The sequence below is a fragment of the Sinocyclocheilus anshuiensis genome, unplaced genomic scaffold (genome assembly GCF_001515605.1).
Source record: "Sinocyclocheilus anshuiensis isolate Anshui unplaced genomic scaffold, SAMN03320099.WGS_v1.1 scaffold204, whole genome shotgun sequence".
Taxonomy (NCBI): domain Eukaryota; kingdom Metazoa; phylum Chordata; class Actinopteri; order Cypriniformes; family Cyprinidae; genus Sinocyclocheilus; species Sinocyclocheilus anshuiensis.
This window is the reverse complement of record NW_015557064.1, coordinates 287421-301197: the sequence shown is the minus strand read 5'-3', so window position 1 is coordinate 301197 and position 13777 is coordinate 287421. Positions and strand designations below refer to the sequence as shown.

Below are 13777 nucleotides of genomic sequence, written 5' to 3'. Positions count from 1 at the left end.
AATTTAAATAGATTTCAGACTACGATTCTTCTGCATGGTTAAAACAGTGTGAAATTCTATAGTGAAAAGTGTGTTTATAAAACTTAAAGAACATTTTGCTTGTAGAAACGCCCCACATGGCTATTTGGAATAAAACAATGCATATTCCTGTCTCATTTGCTTCTTTTGGACACCTTTTTAGCATGTAACAATGTATGACTATAAAACAATAACAAAACATTGGCCTTGTTTGGTTCTGTGAAATGATTGCAATGAAGACAGATTTTTGTCAAAACAGTATGCGTAATTTGTTTACATTAAAGTCTGAGGGGGAATTCATTAAGAAAAGATTATAGCCCTAAAAGCATCTTTTATTTGCATGCCATCTGCATTGCTTGAGCACACAATTCACATGAGAAATTATGTATATCAGGTAATGGTAAAATTGGGGCTGTGTGCACGATGTGATCTGCACAGTGCAGTTTGCACAATGCTAGTATACAATTGATGCAAGACCACATATAAACACACGTATGTACAGTATGTAGCATGCGAAATGCAATATGAAAATAAATCTAGTAAAAATAATTTCTATTGGATACAATGGGGTCATAAATTGTTCATATGGTTTCTGATATACTGCATATGAAAAAAAAAAATCTCTCATTGCTTTTTTTTACATCATAAACCAACCAATCTGATTTCAGTAATAGATTGATCCACAGATAAATCCGCTGCATTTTATAGAGCTTTGTTTATTTAGAAAGGAGGTGTTTGCGCTGAAAAGAATGTTTAAATATTCATGGCACAGCGCTAAACCAGCACATGCCTTTAGCATACGGCTAAAATAGACTGCAGGTGGAATGTGAACAAGACACTGGGTTTTGCACTGTGCACTACATTTCATTCCTCTAACAAGTTCAGAACACTTTTCAGAGACCAAATGAGGACAAACAGCTTTTGTGTAAATAATTCATACTACACGCTCAGGTAACTGTAAATGCATTGCTGATTGCACAAACAAAGTTTCTGTTGATCTTCAAAATCTTCAAGTTTTCATCATGGTGCTGTTGAAAAAAGGATTGTTCCAGCTCTAAAATATTATTGGTTGAACAACATTCAACATTGATGTAAATATGCACACGTCATCTCAATGCTATATTAATATGCCAAGGTTCCATGCTTCACTTGTGCCTAACAACACCCCTTAACATTGGTAAAATCTCTTTAGAATACAGCATCGCTTTGCTTATTGCTTCATTCTATTTCATACACTAAGTGAAAGAAAACTAATGCTTGATATGAATGTTTTTCATTCAATGGCGTTGCATTCAATAATATTACATTAAAATGAACATTTTATTGAGCTGGGGAATTCAAGATGGCCTATTATGAGATGACAGGAGCAGCAAACCGAGAAATATTACATTTGGAACGATTCTCTGGCTCGGTAAATGACCAGTATGTCTCTTAGGGCAGCTGTTTGGCTAATTAATCACAACATGCCATTTCTAAACATTACACTCACCAACACTCAATCCAAAGCACATGTTTAAATCATATCCACTGAGAAATATCCATACTGTGAATAGTCTCAATAACTCCTTTGCAACCTAGAGATACTGTTGATTCTACAAACACAAAAAAAACATTGGTCTGTTAGGTTGCAATATATATTTCTCTTTTCAAGAATGTATACAACATCAGTAAATGCTAAAAACAGCAGTTCCTCCTCTATCTAGGGGCATATAGAGCAGGTAATGATCTTCTGTCTCAGCGTCATCTCACACTTTGTTCTGTCAGCCACTGATGCTTGTTAAACTCAAATAAATGAAAGGTTTACAGGATTTAAGGGATAAAGCACTCTGCTCTGGAATAAATGTTGTGCGCATAACATGCACAAGCTTATGGAAGCCCATTTCCTCCACATAAGAAAAAAATCATGCTTTGGTAAATCATAATTATGATATAAAAAGTACAAATTATGAGATAAGTCAAAATTATTAGTTAAAACGTTGAAAGTTACTGCATGACTAATATGTCAATAATTTTTTTTAAATCTCATAATTATGACTTAGTATCCAATATTTCAACCAGAGTATGTGAGCGGAGTGGAGCGGCAACAATTTCTCCTCCACACTCCAAGTATTTAATATTCACTCTGCTCTGCTCCGGGTTCAGCGTTTCCCGCTCCTCACTCCACTGATCAGAAATGCAGCTCCGCCTTTGCTCCATGGCGAAATTTGTCGCTAAAGTATTTCAGCATGTTTTGAAATACCACAAAGTTCTGTTCAGAACTTATATTAAACGAAAATTAAATTCACAGTACTAGAAGAATAGTTTTAACGTGGTTTATTGGAACACTACAATGAGCCCAAGTTTATATTAAATGACTGTTTAACTCGTGTGTGCAGCATCTCTCTACTATGGCAAAGAAACAGAAAGAATATGCTGTAACTTTTCCTTTTTTAAGCTGATAAATCCCAGCACAGCGTTGACAATAATTTTCTGCACTCCTGAATGTTTCTATGTGTGCACGATCTGTACGTTATGTGTGAACTTGTGTGTTGTGTGGGTGCGTGCAGCAATGTAGCGCACTTTAGTTTAGAGCGGAGATTAACTACCTGTACAATAAACTGTTTAAAACGTGAATTCCCCCAATCATTACTGAGTATCCACATGCTACAAACAAACATGCCTGAGATATAACCTCCCACACTCGTCCATCGCCGTCATTAACCTTCACCTTCTTTCTGATTTGAGTGATCCACATATCTGTCAAGCCAGTTAATGATGTTTAATGCGTGAATTCTTGATAAAATGCAGTTATAGTATGAACTGTTGGCATTAATTGTGCTCGGAGCGAGTGATGCTCCGACTTTCAAAAAATTCACTCCTTGCTCCAGTCAAAAATCACGCCGCTCCACTCCCAGTCACACACTCTGATTTCAACATAATTATAACATAAAACGTTTTTCAAATTATGAATGCCAAGTCATAATTATGAGATAGTTTAAATCATGAGATAAAAAATGTCAATTGTGAAATAAAAAGTCAAAATTATAAGTCAACATTTTATGTCATAATTAAGACTTTCTAATCTCATAATTATGACTAAGCATGTCATAATTTTGACATTTTAGATTATATATTACCTTATATATTACTATGTATTTCATAATTTTAACTTTTTATGTCATACCAAAAGTTGTTTTTTTTTCCGTGGCAGAAATAGACTTCCATAGAATTACAATACTATTACACTTTCTCATTGACAAAAATCAACAAATGGTTTAATACAGGTCTAAACAAATGCAGGTAGTTTGCTTTTGTCATGAGGAGTCAGTTGAGATATTTTATTTAATATTATGGCATTTATGGTTACAAACAAATCAATGTCAATCTTAATAATAATACTCGAAGCATTTATGGAATATATTGCATTTATACAGTACATAGGAGAATAAAAAAATAAGTTGTTGCCAGTCATCTTACCTTCCCTTTATCCCTCATTGAACCCTTGCCGAGGATGGACATCTTTGCTCCCGTTTCCTCTTGTAATCTTTTCATGGAATTGCCCCTGGGCCCCAGCAGTTTCCCAACAAAATTAAACTGTAATAGAGGAGAGAAAAAGCAATACGGTTGGTCTCTCACACTGCCTGCTTCCTAGACAGTTGCCTCAGTTACTTCACAGTCAAAAAAAAAAACATTCAAAAGTAGGTTGGTTTTTCTTATCAAGCACAAAAACAGTTACAGTGAGAGAATGAAAAATTATTTTGTTGGTTCAAAATGAAATCTGTGGCAGTCCTCAAACATTTTTTGGTTCAAGTTTTTCAGAAGCGATCAAAACAGACGTGAAAGTCTACACCTGTTTCTGCAGGGCACTGCAGCCACTAATGTGTCTAATCGATGTTTGGGGTCAGTGGTTGGGCTCCGTTGCTTTCAGAGATATTATAACATGTACCAAATGCCAAAAGGGATCTTCAAAATGATCCAGAAGTTCATGCTTGAATGAGGCATAACATAATGAGTTCATTTCCAATGGGGATTCAAGTAATACTACTCAGATGATGAGCTATCCAGCAACTGCCTTGGGGCAGCAACTAACATTTCAGTCACACGGCAGATCAGCGGTCATTGAGAACACTTGGCCTTCACCATTTTTTCACCCCCCCTCTCCGTTGGTTTACTCACATCTGTGCATCATACAACTGTATCTTCAAGGGATTTCTGAGTCTTACACTTTGCAATCAGATTTGGGCTGCAGAGGTTTGTTTAATGCCCATGATAACAACAAATCTTAAATAGTCAATAAATGCTGCCATTGTAAGAAAAAGTGCCCTTGTATAAAACGGTCCCTACTGTCTGCTCATGTTCAGTGTTCATCACTTTATCTGATGCATTACCACAATCCCCTTAGCCAGCAGCCTCTCTAAATTCACTTTAGATGTAATATGTTTTTGAGAAACCTTTTAAAAACATTTTGTATATCTTTACACAGGACAATAAAACAGAATAAGAAAGTCACCTTTTGGATGTTGAGAACACATCTAAACAGATTGTTCTTTCTGACCAATACACACACACACACACACACACACACACACACACACACACACACACACACACACACACACACACTTTCTTTCAGTTTTTCACGTTTTAACTTGACACATCTTATCACTGCCAACACAGTGGTAATGGCAAAAGACATAAAAAAGTGGGGATGAATTTAAACGACATCTTCTCTGTGAGAGTTTTACTGTGTGAACTGTAAAACAAATTTTTGAACTGTAATACGAATTTTACTGTGCAAGCAGGGGGAAACAACTTAACTCTTAAACTTTACTCTTAAAAAACAGTCTTAAGACTAGGAGGCCACAATAAATAAATAAATACATAAATATTGGTTGTGCTTGACTAGTCCACCATCCGTGACATTCCAACTGTAACGTAAATAAAGCACACATTTATACAGTCTGATGTTGCATAATTTTAGCGATAAGGCCGTTTACTACAGTATTTGTATATGTCCAGCCCAGTGAGCCAGACATTACTAAGGGAAGTGAATTTGTCCTTCAAATGTTTGCAAAGGTTAGCTGATATGTGGTGGCCAGAATTAAACAGTTGGCTATAACACATGTTGACATACCCTGTCTAGCATATGGCTGGAAACTCCTCAACACATGCTCTTCCCAGTCAGGCTGTAGATGCAGCTGTAGGGAACTCTAGCTGATTAAACGCAGAAGAACCGTCACCGAATTTGGCCGGAGCCACAAAGCAAATGCAAACAGTTTCAGGTGAAAGGGTGAGGTGTGGGTAGGGCAGTATATTTAGCAACACTGCAGCACTGCGCCAAAGTGTCATGACCAACTCTCTCGGAGCGGTTGAGCTGGAGGTGTGCCTTTTGCATCCCCTCTGACAGGGTGTGTATGACAGGAATACTCTGCAGCTGGCTGGGTGCCTCGGAGCAGATGGTTGCCTCAGCTACAGTGTGAAGATGCTCACTGGGCGGCTGCAGTGGAGTGGCCTGTTTTCATTAAGCTAATGAATGTCTGGAGCCACTCTCCTGCTCCAAGGTGGGCAATTTAGGCTTTATTAGGGGGCACAGTTCAGTGCTGGATGAGGTTTGAAGCGATGCAAGCTGTCTGTCCCTCGCAGTCCCCAGCAGAGGCAGGCCACAGAATGATGGGCATTATGCAGCACTGACAGGCTGAGGATGATAAACCTGACAACCGGAGGCATAAGTGTCAAACCGCATTGCCTTATTATGAGCAAATGGGACTTCTAAGAAAGTGCGCATGGTGTGCTGTTGGAGACTAGATCACTAACTCACACTTCTAGAGCCTGGATCAGTGTGTACGTCTGAAAACACTGCGAAAATCCTGGGAAAGCACAAACTGTAGTGTTTATTGATAACTAAAGACGCTCGGATGGCTATTCACTGTGCTGTCATGCAGAATCACTTATTTTTGGAGCCTGCAGGGAGTTCAGAGTATGTGTGTGGCTGGCTGAACAAATGACTTTTCACACATGAGTCCCGTTGACAGGAACCTTCACCTGCGCTTGGCGCTTTCTCATGTGCATTACATTGATTTCTCTGTCAAAATCTATTCAGAAGTCATTCAAGTCACTCAGACCACTAAGCTCTTGATCAGTTTCATATTGGCACAATCACCAGACACATTTTATTGGCACAATCACAGACACATTTTACTATCATCACATACTGACAGTCATTCTATTGGAGTCATTTCTGTTGATTCGTCCAATATGCTGTAACTACACAATCAGCAGACAAAAAAAAAACATATTTATCCATTGAGGGCCATGCAAACATAACTGTGTACTCTACAAAATTGTATTTATTTATTTATAAACAAATATAATCACTAATATTTTGTTTCTCTGCAAAAGCAAAGGTGAAATTGGGTATGTTGGGTTACTAGGCAAATTTTTCTCAGTACCATTGTTGTTACATAGTTACACATGCCTTTGTGGGGCAGTGTTGTACAGTAGATGTTGTCTACATCAGTTGCCATTAGGACTGCGCAATATGGCCAAAAATATTATCACAATATTTTTTTCCCATGTCATACAATATCTTTATTTATCACAATATTTGTTTACCATTAATGGGAATGGAAATACTTTCCACATGTTTGTCAGACCTTGCGATTGACTGTAACCATAACTTGTTTGTTCACAAACTCCACAGAGTAAGCTACCTTTTAATTTAGGGCCCCATGAAATCCATTTTATTTTCCCTAAATTCTGAGTTTTCCATTGTATTTTTTTCTGGATTCTGTGTTTTATGACTGAATACAAATTTGCCATCAAAAATGGTGTCCAATGAAATTAATAAATAAAATTATAACAATCGAATCAGTCTTTTAAAATTTAATCAAATGAAAATATAACCGTTAATTACAAAACTTTGCATTTTTATTTTTTGTGAAATAAGATGCTGCACAACAGAAGTACATAAATTAAAACATGGATGAAAAATATCTTGGTTGTATTATATTTCTTAAAAAATATAGTATTATTATTACTTTGAGAAGTACATTTTAGTATACAATATTAATATATTTCTGTCATAATTTCTTCAAGTTAAACCGAACTTTTATTTTGGCAGCTTGTCATGAAGATCTTTGTATTTCAGTGTGTATTTGACGGTAGTTTTTCTCAAATGAAAGTGACTCTCAGAGCAGCTCTGGATATGTTCATGTGCTCATGTCCTCATATACTGAGACGGCAGACGCTGAAAACACTGTGAGTGTCACATGCATTTGAGGTTGTGTAGTAGACGAAACTACGTCACTCATTTAAACAAAGATACATAGAGCATGCAGACTTATAAGCGACATGCACTGACTGGCTGTTGTCACATTTATTTCTGCTTTGTCATAGGCTGTTAATAATTTTATCGCAATCTTGATATAATATCTTTTATTGCCCAGCCCTAGTTACCATAGACATGAATGTGAATGTCACTGGATAGCTCTCTCCAGGTATCACAGACCTTCTGTTTTTGCTGGAAATCATTCCCTACGTGATCATCAAGCGTCTAGCGTAATTCTTTGACGAGTGATTTCAAAGATTTTGGAACATAAAAATGGGCCAAAGACCAAATAAGGTTGAGAATTCCTGCTCTAAGACGAGCTTTATTTGTTAATGTAAACCTCCTCAGAAAGAGTTTAAGAGTTTAAAATCTGTCTCATATTCAGTCTTTAATGCATTCTGTACTTCATTCTGAATTTCATTTTGTGGTGCACTAAAAGTGCTGTTCTAGAACAATTCTCTTCTGCTTTCCCATTCTCAACAGGTTTGTAGCAAAGTGCTCCTCTATACTTTTCTAAGTCTTTGACTATTTTGTTTTTCATTCTGCATTATTAAAGGTGCATATTCTTATCCTTCGTGAAAGAGCTACATACTAATCTATTTTTGGTGCATCTTATCACATCATCAAGAAATTGGAACAGAAGATCTTGAGGGACACAAGCACAATTTCAATCTGCTGCCAATTTATCATGACTGAATATGCTCTATACATCTAAAGCTAAAGAGATATTAAGCACAAGACACGTGCTAACTTGTGTTATTTACAAATTTGGGCTCCAGACTGTGCCAATTAAACCTGGAATTATAGACTCTGCAGAAATAGTTACAACAGCTCCACTGCATTTTATGCTGTATAAATGACTATAATGTCTAGGGCCAATAAACTTCTAAATATCCTCAAGGCTGTTTCAGCAAAAATGGCAAAAAAACTCCTCAGGCTTCACAACAGAATGTGCTGCCAGCCAAAGTTGGCGAAGAGAACACATAACATAACCATTAGTGGAGTTAGGATGTTTGCCTCTGTTTGAGTTGGAGGTTGAAACATAGCACCCTTGCCATAAGCTGTGAAACCAGATAAGATCCGCATGGGTTAGATGTCTACTGCCAGTGTAGCCAACTGTGCTGCTAGCGAGGCCTAGCACAGGCTGATAGCAGGATTATTGCTGGGAACTAGGACTGTGAGAGATGTAATAATGACCAGGAGAAATGGCTTGGCTGCAGTCAATAGACATGGGTATTAGCAGAGAATGGTTTAAACAGTGGCAGCGCACTATGGTGTTAAATAGAGGCGGGAGTCAAAGGGCCAGTGCTGGCTAATGGAGGCTAGTGAAGGCTAATGAGCTAGGACAAAGAGGGAGAGCTTTGATACTGGCCAGCATTCACCATATATTATTATAGCTTTAACATCAAAATAAGCCAAAGGGCTTTCAGATAATGACTAATAAATTATATTTAAAGGGGTCATATGATGCGATTTCAAGTTTTCCTTTCTCTTTGGAGTGTTACAAGCTGTTCCAAATACACAAAATAATGATCTTTAAAAAAGCATCATATGACCCCTTTAAATATTTATAATACATACACTAACTGTTCAAATGTTTGGAGTACAATTTTTTATGTTAAAATAACAGTTTTCTATTTTTAATCTATTTTAAAATGTGATTTATGCTGATAACATTTGTGCTGCTTAATATTTTTGTAAAAACTGTGATAGATATTTTCAGGATTGTTTTAAGAAAAAAAAACAGCATTAATTAGAAACAGATTATTTTTAACACTATAAAAGTCCTTACTGTTACATTTGATCAGTTTAATGTGTTCTTGCTAAAAAAACAAACAAACAAAACAAACAAACAAAAAATATATATATTTGTTTGACTTTATATATGCCTGACTTTCTTTACAATATTGCAAATTGAGCAAAAATATAAAATGACATTAATATAAAATTGTAATGTTAAAGCCTTGAAACCTTTAACATCTCTTAACATTGACATTAACAGATATCTATAATACTAAAATAATAATACATTTTAATTGTAAAAATTTTTATTAATTGTAAAAAAACAACAACAACAACAACAATAATAATAATAATGTTATTATTGTTGTTTTTATATGAATATTAAAGAATATTTATTGTTGAAATGCGTAAAATAAGAAAATGAGATGCACATAACGCATAACAAACATGTATGTTATCAAACTAAAAACGCATGTTCCAAAATTCTGAACATTGTGTTCAGTGCAGCTCTAGAAAAGGTAACAGCCTGAGGAAAAGTTGATGATGGATCCCCAGCATTACAGAACCCATATTGAGCACTGACACTCTGGGGCTGACAGCACAGATGCAGGGTAAACAAACAGCGCATTAAGAGCATCTCAGAGTCAGGAGGCTGACAGGTTAAAAGACTGTTACCCATACAGATGAGAGGCATCCACTCTCTTCCCCAGACTACATCTCCCATGTTACTTTGGTGTCAGCTCTTAAAACGAAATGCTGTCCTGGAAAGGTAAAAAAAACTGGAAAGTCACACATTTACAAGTTTTCCAAGTGCAAAAATATTTGTTTGCTAAATATTATGGCACCAACATCACAAATGAATGTCTTTCTGCTGGCTGCTTAGTAAGTGTGTTATCCCATGGCGTGTTGGTCATTTGAAACATACTGGGATAAGCCTTATAAACCGATTAGGAAAGAAGCCATATTATGACCCATAGGCTCAGTGTTTCTTTCCATGACTTTCCGTCTCTCCAAATCTTGAACCAACAACTGTGCACCACAAGAAAACCACATTATCTGAGCTCATGTTTACAATTTTATAAATAACCTTCCTCAAAACAAATAAAATGTGCCTCAGCAGGCTTTTAATTTATTAAGAAGATACAACTTCCTCACTATTGTTGATTTGTTTTCTTTATATTTTTCCCTACTGTGTACAGTTCGATTCTGAATCTGTTCAGCAGCTTATCTATGTTAAACACCTTTGACAAGGTTGGTCGGCCTTTGGGACTAGGGAATTCTTTAACAAGACAACAAATGGTTTATCTTTGTGTGCAGAGCTTGCCTACACCTCCATGTAAAGGTCATATAACTGGAGACAGATAAGCCACAATCTATGGGGACAACAACCATCGGCGTTACTATTCAACGGAATAGCTGTGTTTTCAGAACTATAAAGGCAAACCTTCTGGTAGATCTGTTTGCATCTTTTCTTGTTGCTGGTTTTTAATGAAAGGTTTAGGTAAAGCTGGGTGCTTACTACTACTACTACAATAAAACAGCATTGTGAATTCTGAATGCACTACACTACAATGTTTTTATGAATATCTTCAAGATTTTTTGGCTAAACACAAATGCAATTCTTGCAGGATAATGCTTAAAAAATATGTTTCCATGCTTTCATTTCTTGCATGCCAGACTTCTTTACAACACTTTAAATGATAAGCAATTTAGATTAGTAATGTAAAATTGTAATGTTAAAGCCTTGAAACCTTTTAAATCTTTTAACATTGAGTCATACTCATATCTAATTTAGCATACATATAATAATAATAATAATAATAACAATTATACATTATTATAAAAATATATGCTAAATTAGATGCCATTATATCTATCATTATTAGGAGATATGATAAAAAATAAATGATAAATTCTTCATATAAATCTGAAGAGAAATAATTAATAATTATATAATATATATATTTCAAAAATTATTATATTCACTTCATATTATCTATTATTCATATTGATATTTTGATATTTTACTACTGATATATTATCAAAGTTATAAAAGATATTCGTGGTGTTGAACTATGATCAACAAAATTTCTACCTTCAAGGATTTCTTTATATCATGATTTGACAAGGGTCTGAAATAGTGCAGCATAACAATCAGAAAATGGACTGAAAATATGGGCAATGCAGCTACTGCCTCGATCCAGGTGCTCCAAAGTTTTTTTGCACCACTGGCATGTGCTACTGGACATGTGTTTGTCATCTTAATGTTCAGCCCAATGGAATCAGGTGAATGATAGCATATACGTCACAACATTTTGATTCATCAGTGCGCACTGCACCAAAACAAGCTTAGCGTCTACTATGCCTCTAATGAGTCTCTGCACAAACAGATGTACCCATAGGACATTTGCTAAGTCTTAATTAGAATCCTCTGACAAATCAGACACCAAGGCGCTCTGGCTACCTTGTAAACCTGTGCAAACACAATGAATTACACTACAGTGTAAAGCAAAACATCCCAAATGTTTATGCACATGTCCCTTTTCTGAATACTGTTGATCAAAATAACACCATCCCCTATGGGAAGAAACCCACAGACCATCATAAAACAAATTTGCAGCAATGCTCAGATGTGCAGAAACGCCCAAATCCATCTCTTAAATCTAAATAAAGTGGTTTCCATGGCGACCATGTCTTTGACTTTACTAGATGGTGATGCAGGTACCCCATTCATCTCTTGGCCTTCCTTTTGGTCTATATGTGTGTGACGCTCTCTTGATTTCTATCAGTTCCCACAGGCATCTGAGGTCTGTGTCAGCAGGAACTATATTTCATTGCAAACCACTGACTATGCTTCACTTTAAGTTATGGTAAATCAAACCCTTTATTTGCATACAGATAAGAGCAACTGAAGAAAAAATGAAAATACAGTGCAGTATTGTGATATCACAATGAAATATATACAGATCTGTGCAACGAGATCTAAGGAAGTAACGTTGCAGAGGTAATACAAGGATTAAAATATTCGGTGATTCAATATTTGGTGGACACTGTCCAAAACACATCAACTAAGCATTTTTTCAATGCAGTAGCAGAAACTGGATTCCCAACAAGATGTAGGGGAGACCAGGAGCAATTTAACAAACTAAATGTCCTCAATGATGAGGGCTGACACTTTATACACTCAGTAAAGTTCTCTCTCTAACTGAGAGAAAAAAAAAGTGTTCATGTTGTGAATTGTACATTTTCCATACACTGTAAAACTGACAATGAAATGAGTTCATGTCATTTAAAAATTACAGAATGTTCATCGTAATGAATAGAAAAAGTTACATGAACTCAATAACTGTTTACATTAAACTGAACTGGATGAATTGCAGCAAATTTCTTCATCCCAGAATGCTTTGTGTCAGACTGTATAAGGAGAATAAATGTTAAAATTAAGTGTTATTTTGTGTGTTTTTGCACAAGATTAATATAGGGAGAGAGTGTTAATGTGTTAGTGTTAAATGTTCTGTTATGGTGGGATTTATAGGGGTTTCCATTATGTTGTAGTTTTCCGGGGGTTACCATTGTGGTGAAGAGTATATCCTGTGATTAAGTGATAACACAAAATACTATATATACTTTAATCAGAGAGGTGCGAAACATGCAAAATAAATAAATAAATAATCTTGACAGAGCCAAGTTGTACAAGTTGTTATGGTGCCTCTGATTAGTGTCATAAATTCATAAGTTCATAAAGAGGATTGTGACACTAATAGGCTGCAACTCAAAAACATAGAAACGAAACAGCATTCTTAAAATTAATGAAGTTTTCTTCCCCTGTCTCTGTAACCTTGCCAATTCAGCACAGAGGAGCCATTGAACCTAATATTCACTAAATAAAATAATTTAAACAGAGCCTGCTGTCAGTGAAACTGTAAATGCATTTAACTTTTCATTTCATATAAAGAAAGTGCTCTGCGATCATTTAAAGAAAAAATAAACATACCATGAATGTATAATGAACACATGCATAGCACAACAGTGATGTGCAATTATTATCTTGTCATGAAAAACAAAGATATTCTAAGAAATGAGGCAATGCATTAAAAGTCTCAATCTGAAACAATGCCAAGGAATAAAGATTCAGAACAAGGAATTCTTGTCAAGGTCAATATATACATTAGAACAGACAGTCAAAAGATACATAACAAACTGCCATTCAAAGTCCACAAAGGCCTATTCTTCATTATAAATACATAAACTAAAGTTAGCCTATAATGAGAGGATCAAAGAAACCAAGATCGACTCCAGCTCAGTTATTCTGAGATGCAGCCGAGATGCTCTTCCTTGGAAACAGTCTCATCAAGCATGATTAGACAAAACTCTGAGACAGCGCTGTCATAAGAATCGCTTTATGTATCCCCAAATTGTAAGTCGCTTTGGATAAAAGCGTCTGCAAAATGACTAAATGTAAATGTAAATGTAAATGTATCACACACAGATTAATTAACTTCACATAGATAAATCCTGGGGATTTGTAACAGAAAGCATAACATAAAGTCTAGACTCTGTAAGCTATTATCTGTTCTGGTCCACAAGTTCATTTATCAACTGATGTTAAGGTATAGTGGTTTCTATGTGTTAAACTAACATTTTTATTTATTTATTTATTTATTGGTCAAAGACGAAAAAGGGTTTAAGCATAAAAACAATAAGTGTAAT

At 35.7% G+C, this 13777-nt stretch overlaps 1 protein-coding gene across 9 annotated transcripts in view; it reads right to left on the bottom strand.

Moving 5' to 3' along the window:
• The window catches only part of LOC107676606 (KH domain-containing, RNA-binding, signal transduction-associated protein 2-like), a 68935-nt gene that overhangs the window by 29683 nt on the left and 25475 nt on the right, over window positions 1-13777 (bottom strand). For all 9 annotated transcript variants that reach the window (XR_001632756.1, XR_001632757.1, XR_001632758.1 and 6 more), the window contains exon 3: window positions 3475-3591. Coding sequence is in view for 5 of the 9 variants with exons in the window: in XM_016471186.1 (XP_016326672.1) it covers window positions 3475-3591 (117 nt within the window). In the remaining 4 variants the exon portion in view is untranslated. The remainder of the gene's footprint in view (window positions 1-3474; window positions 3592-13777) is intronic.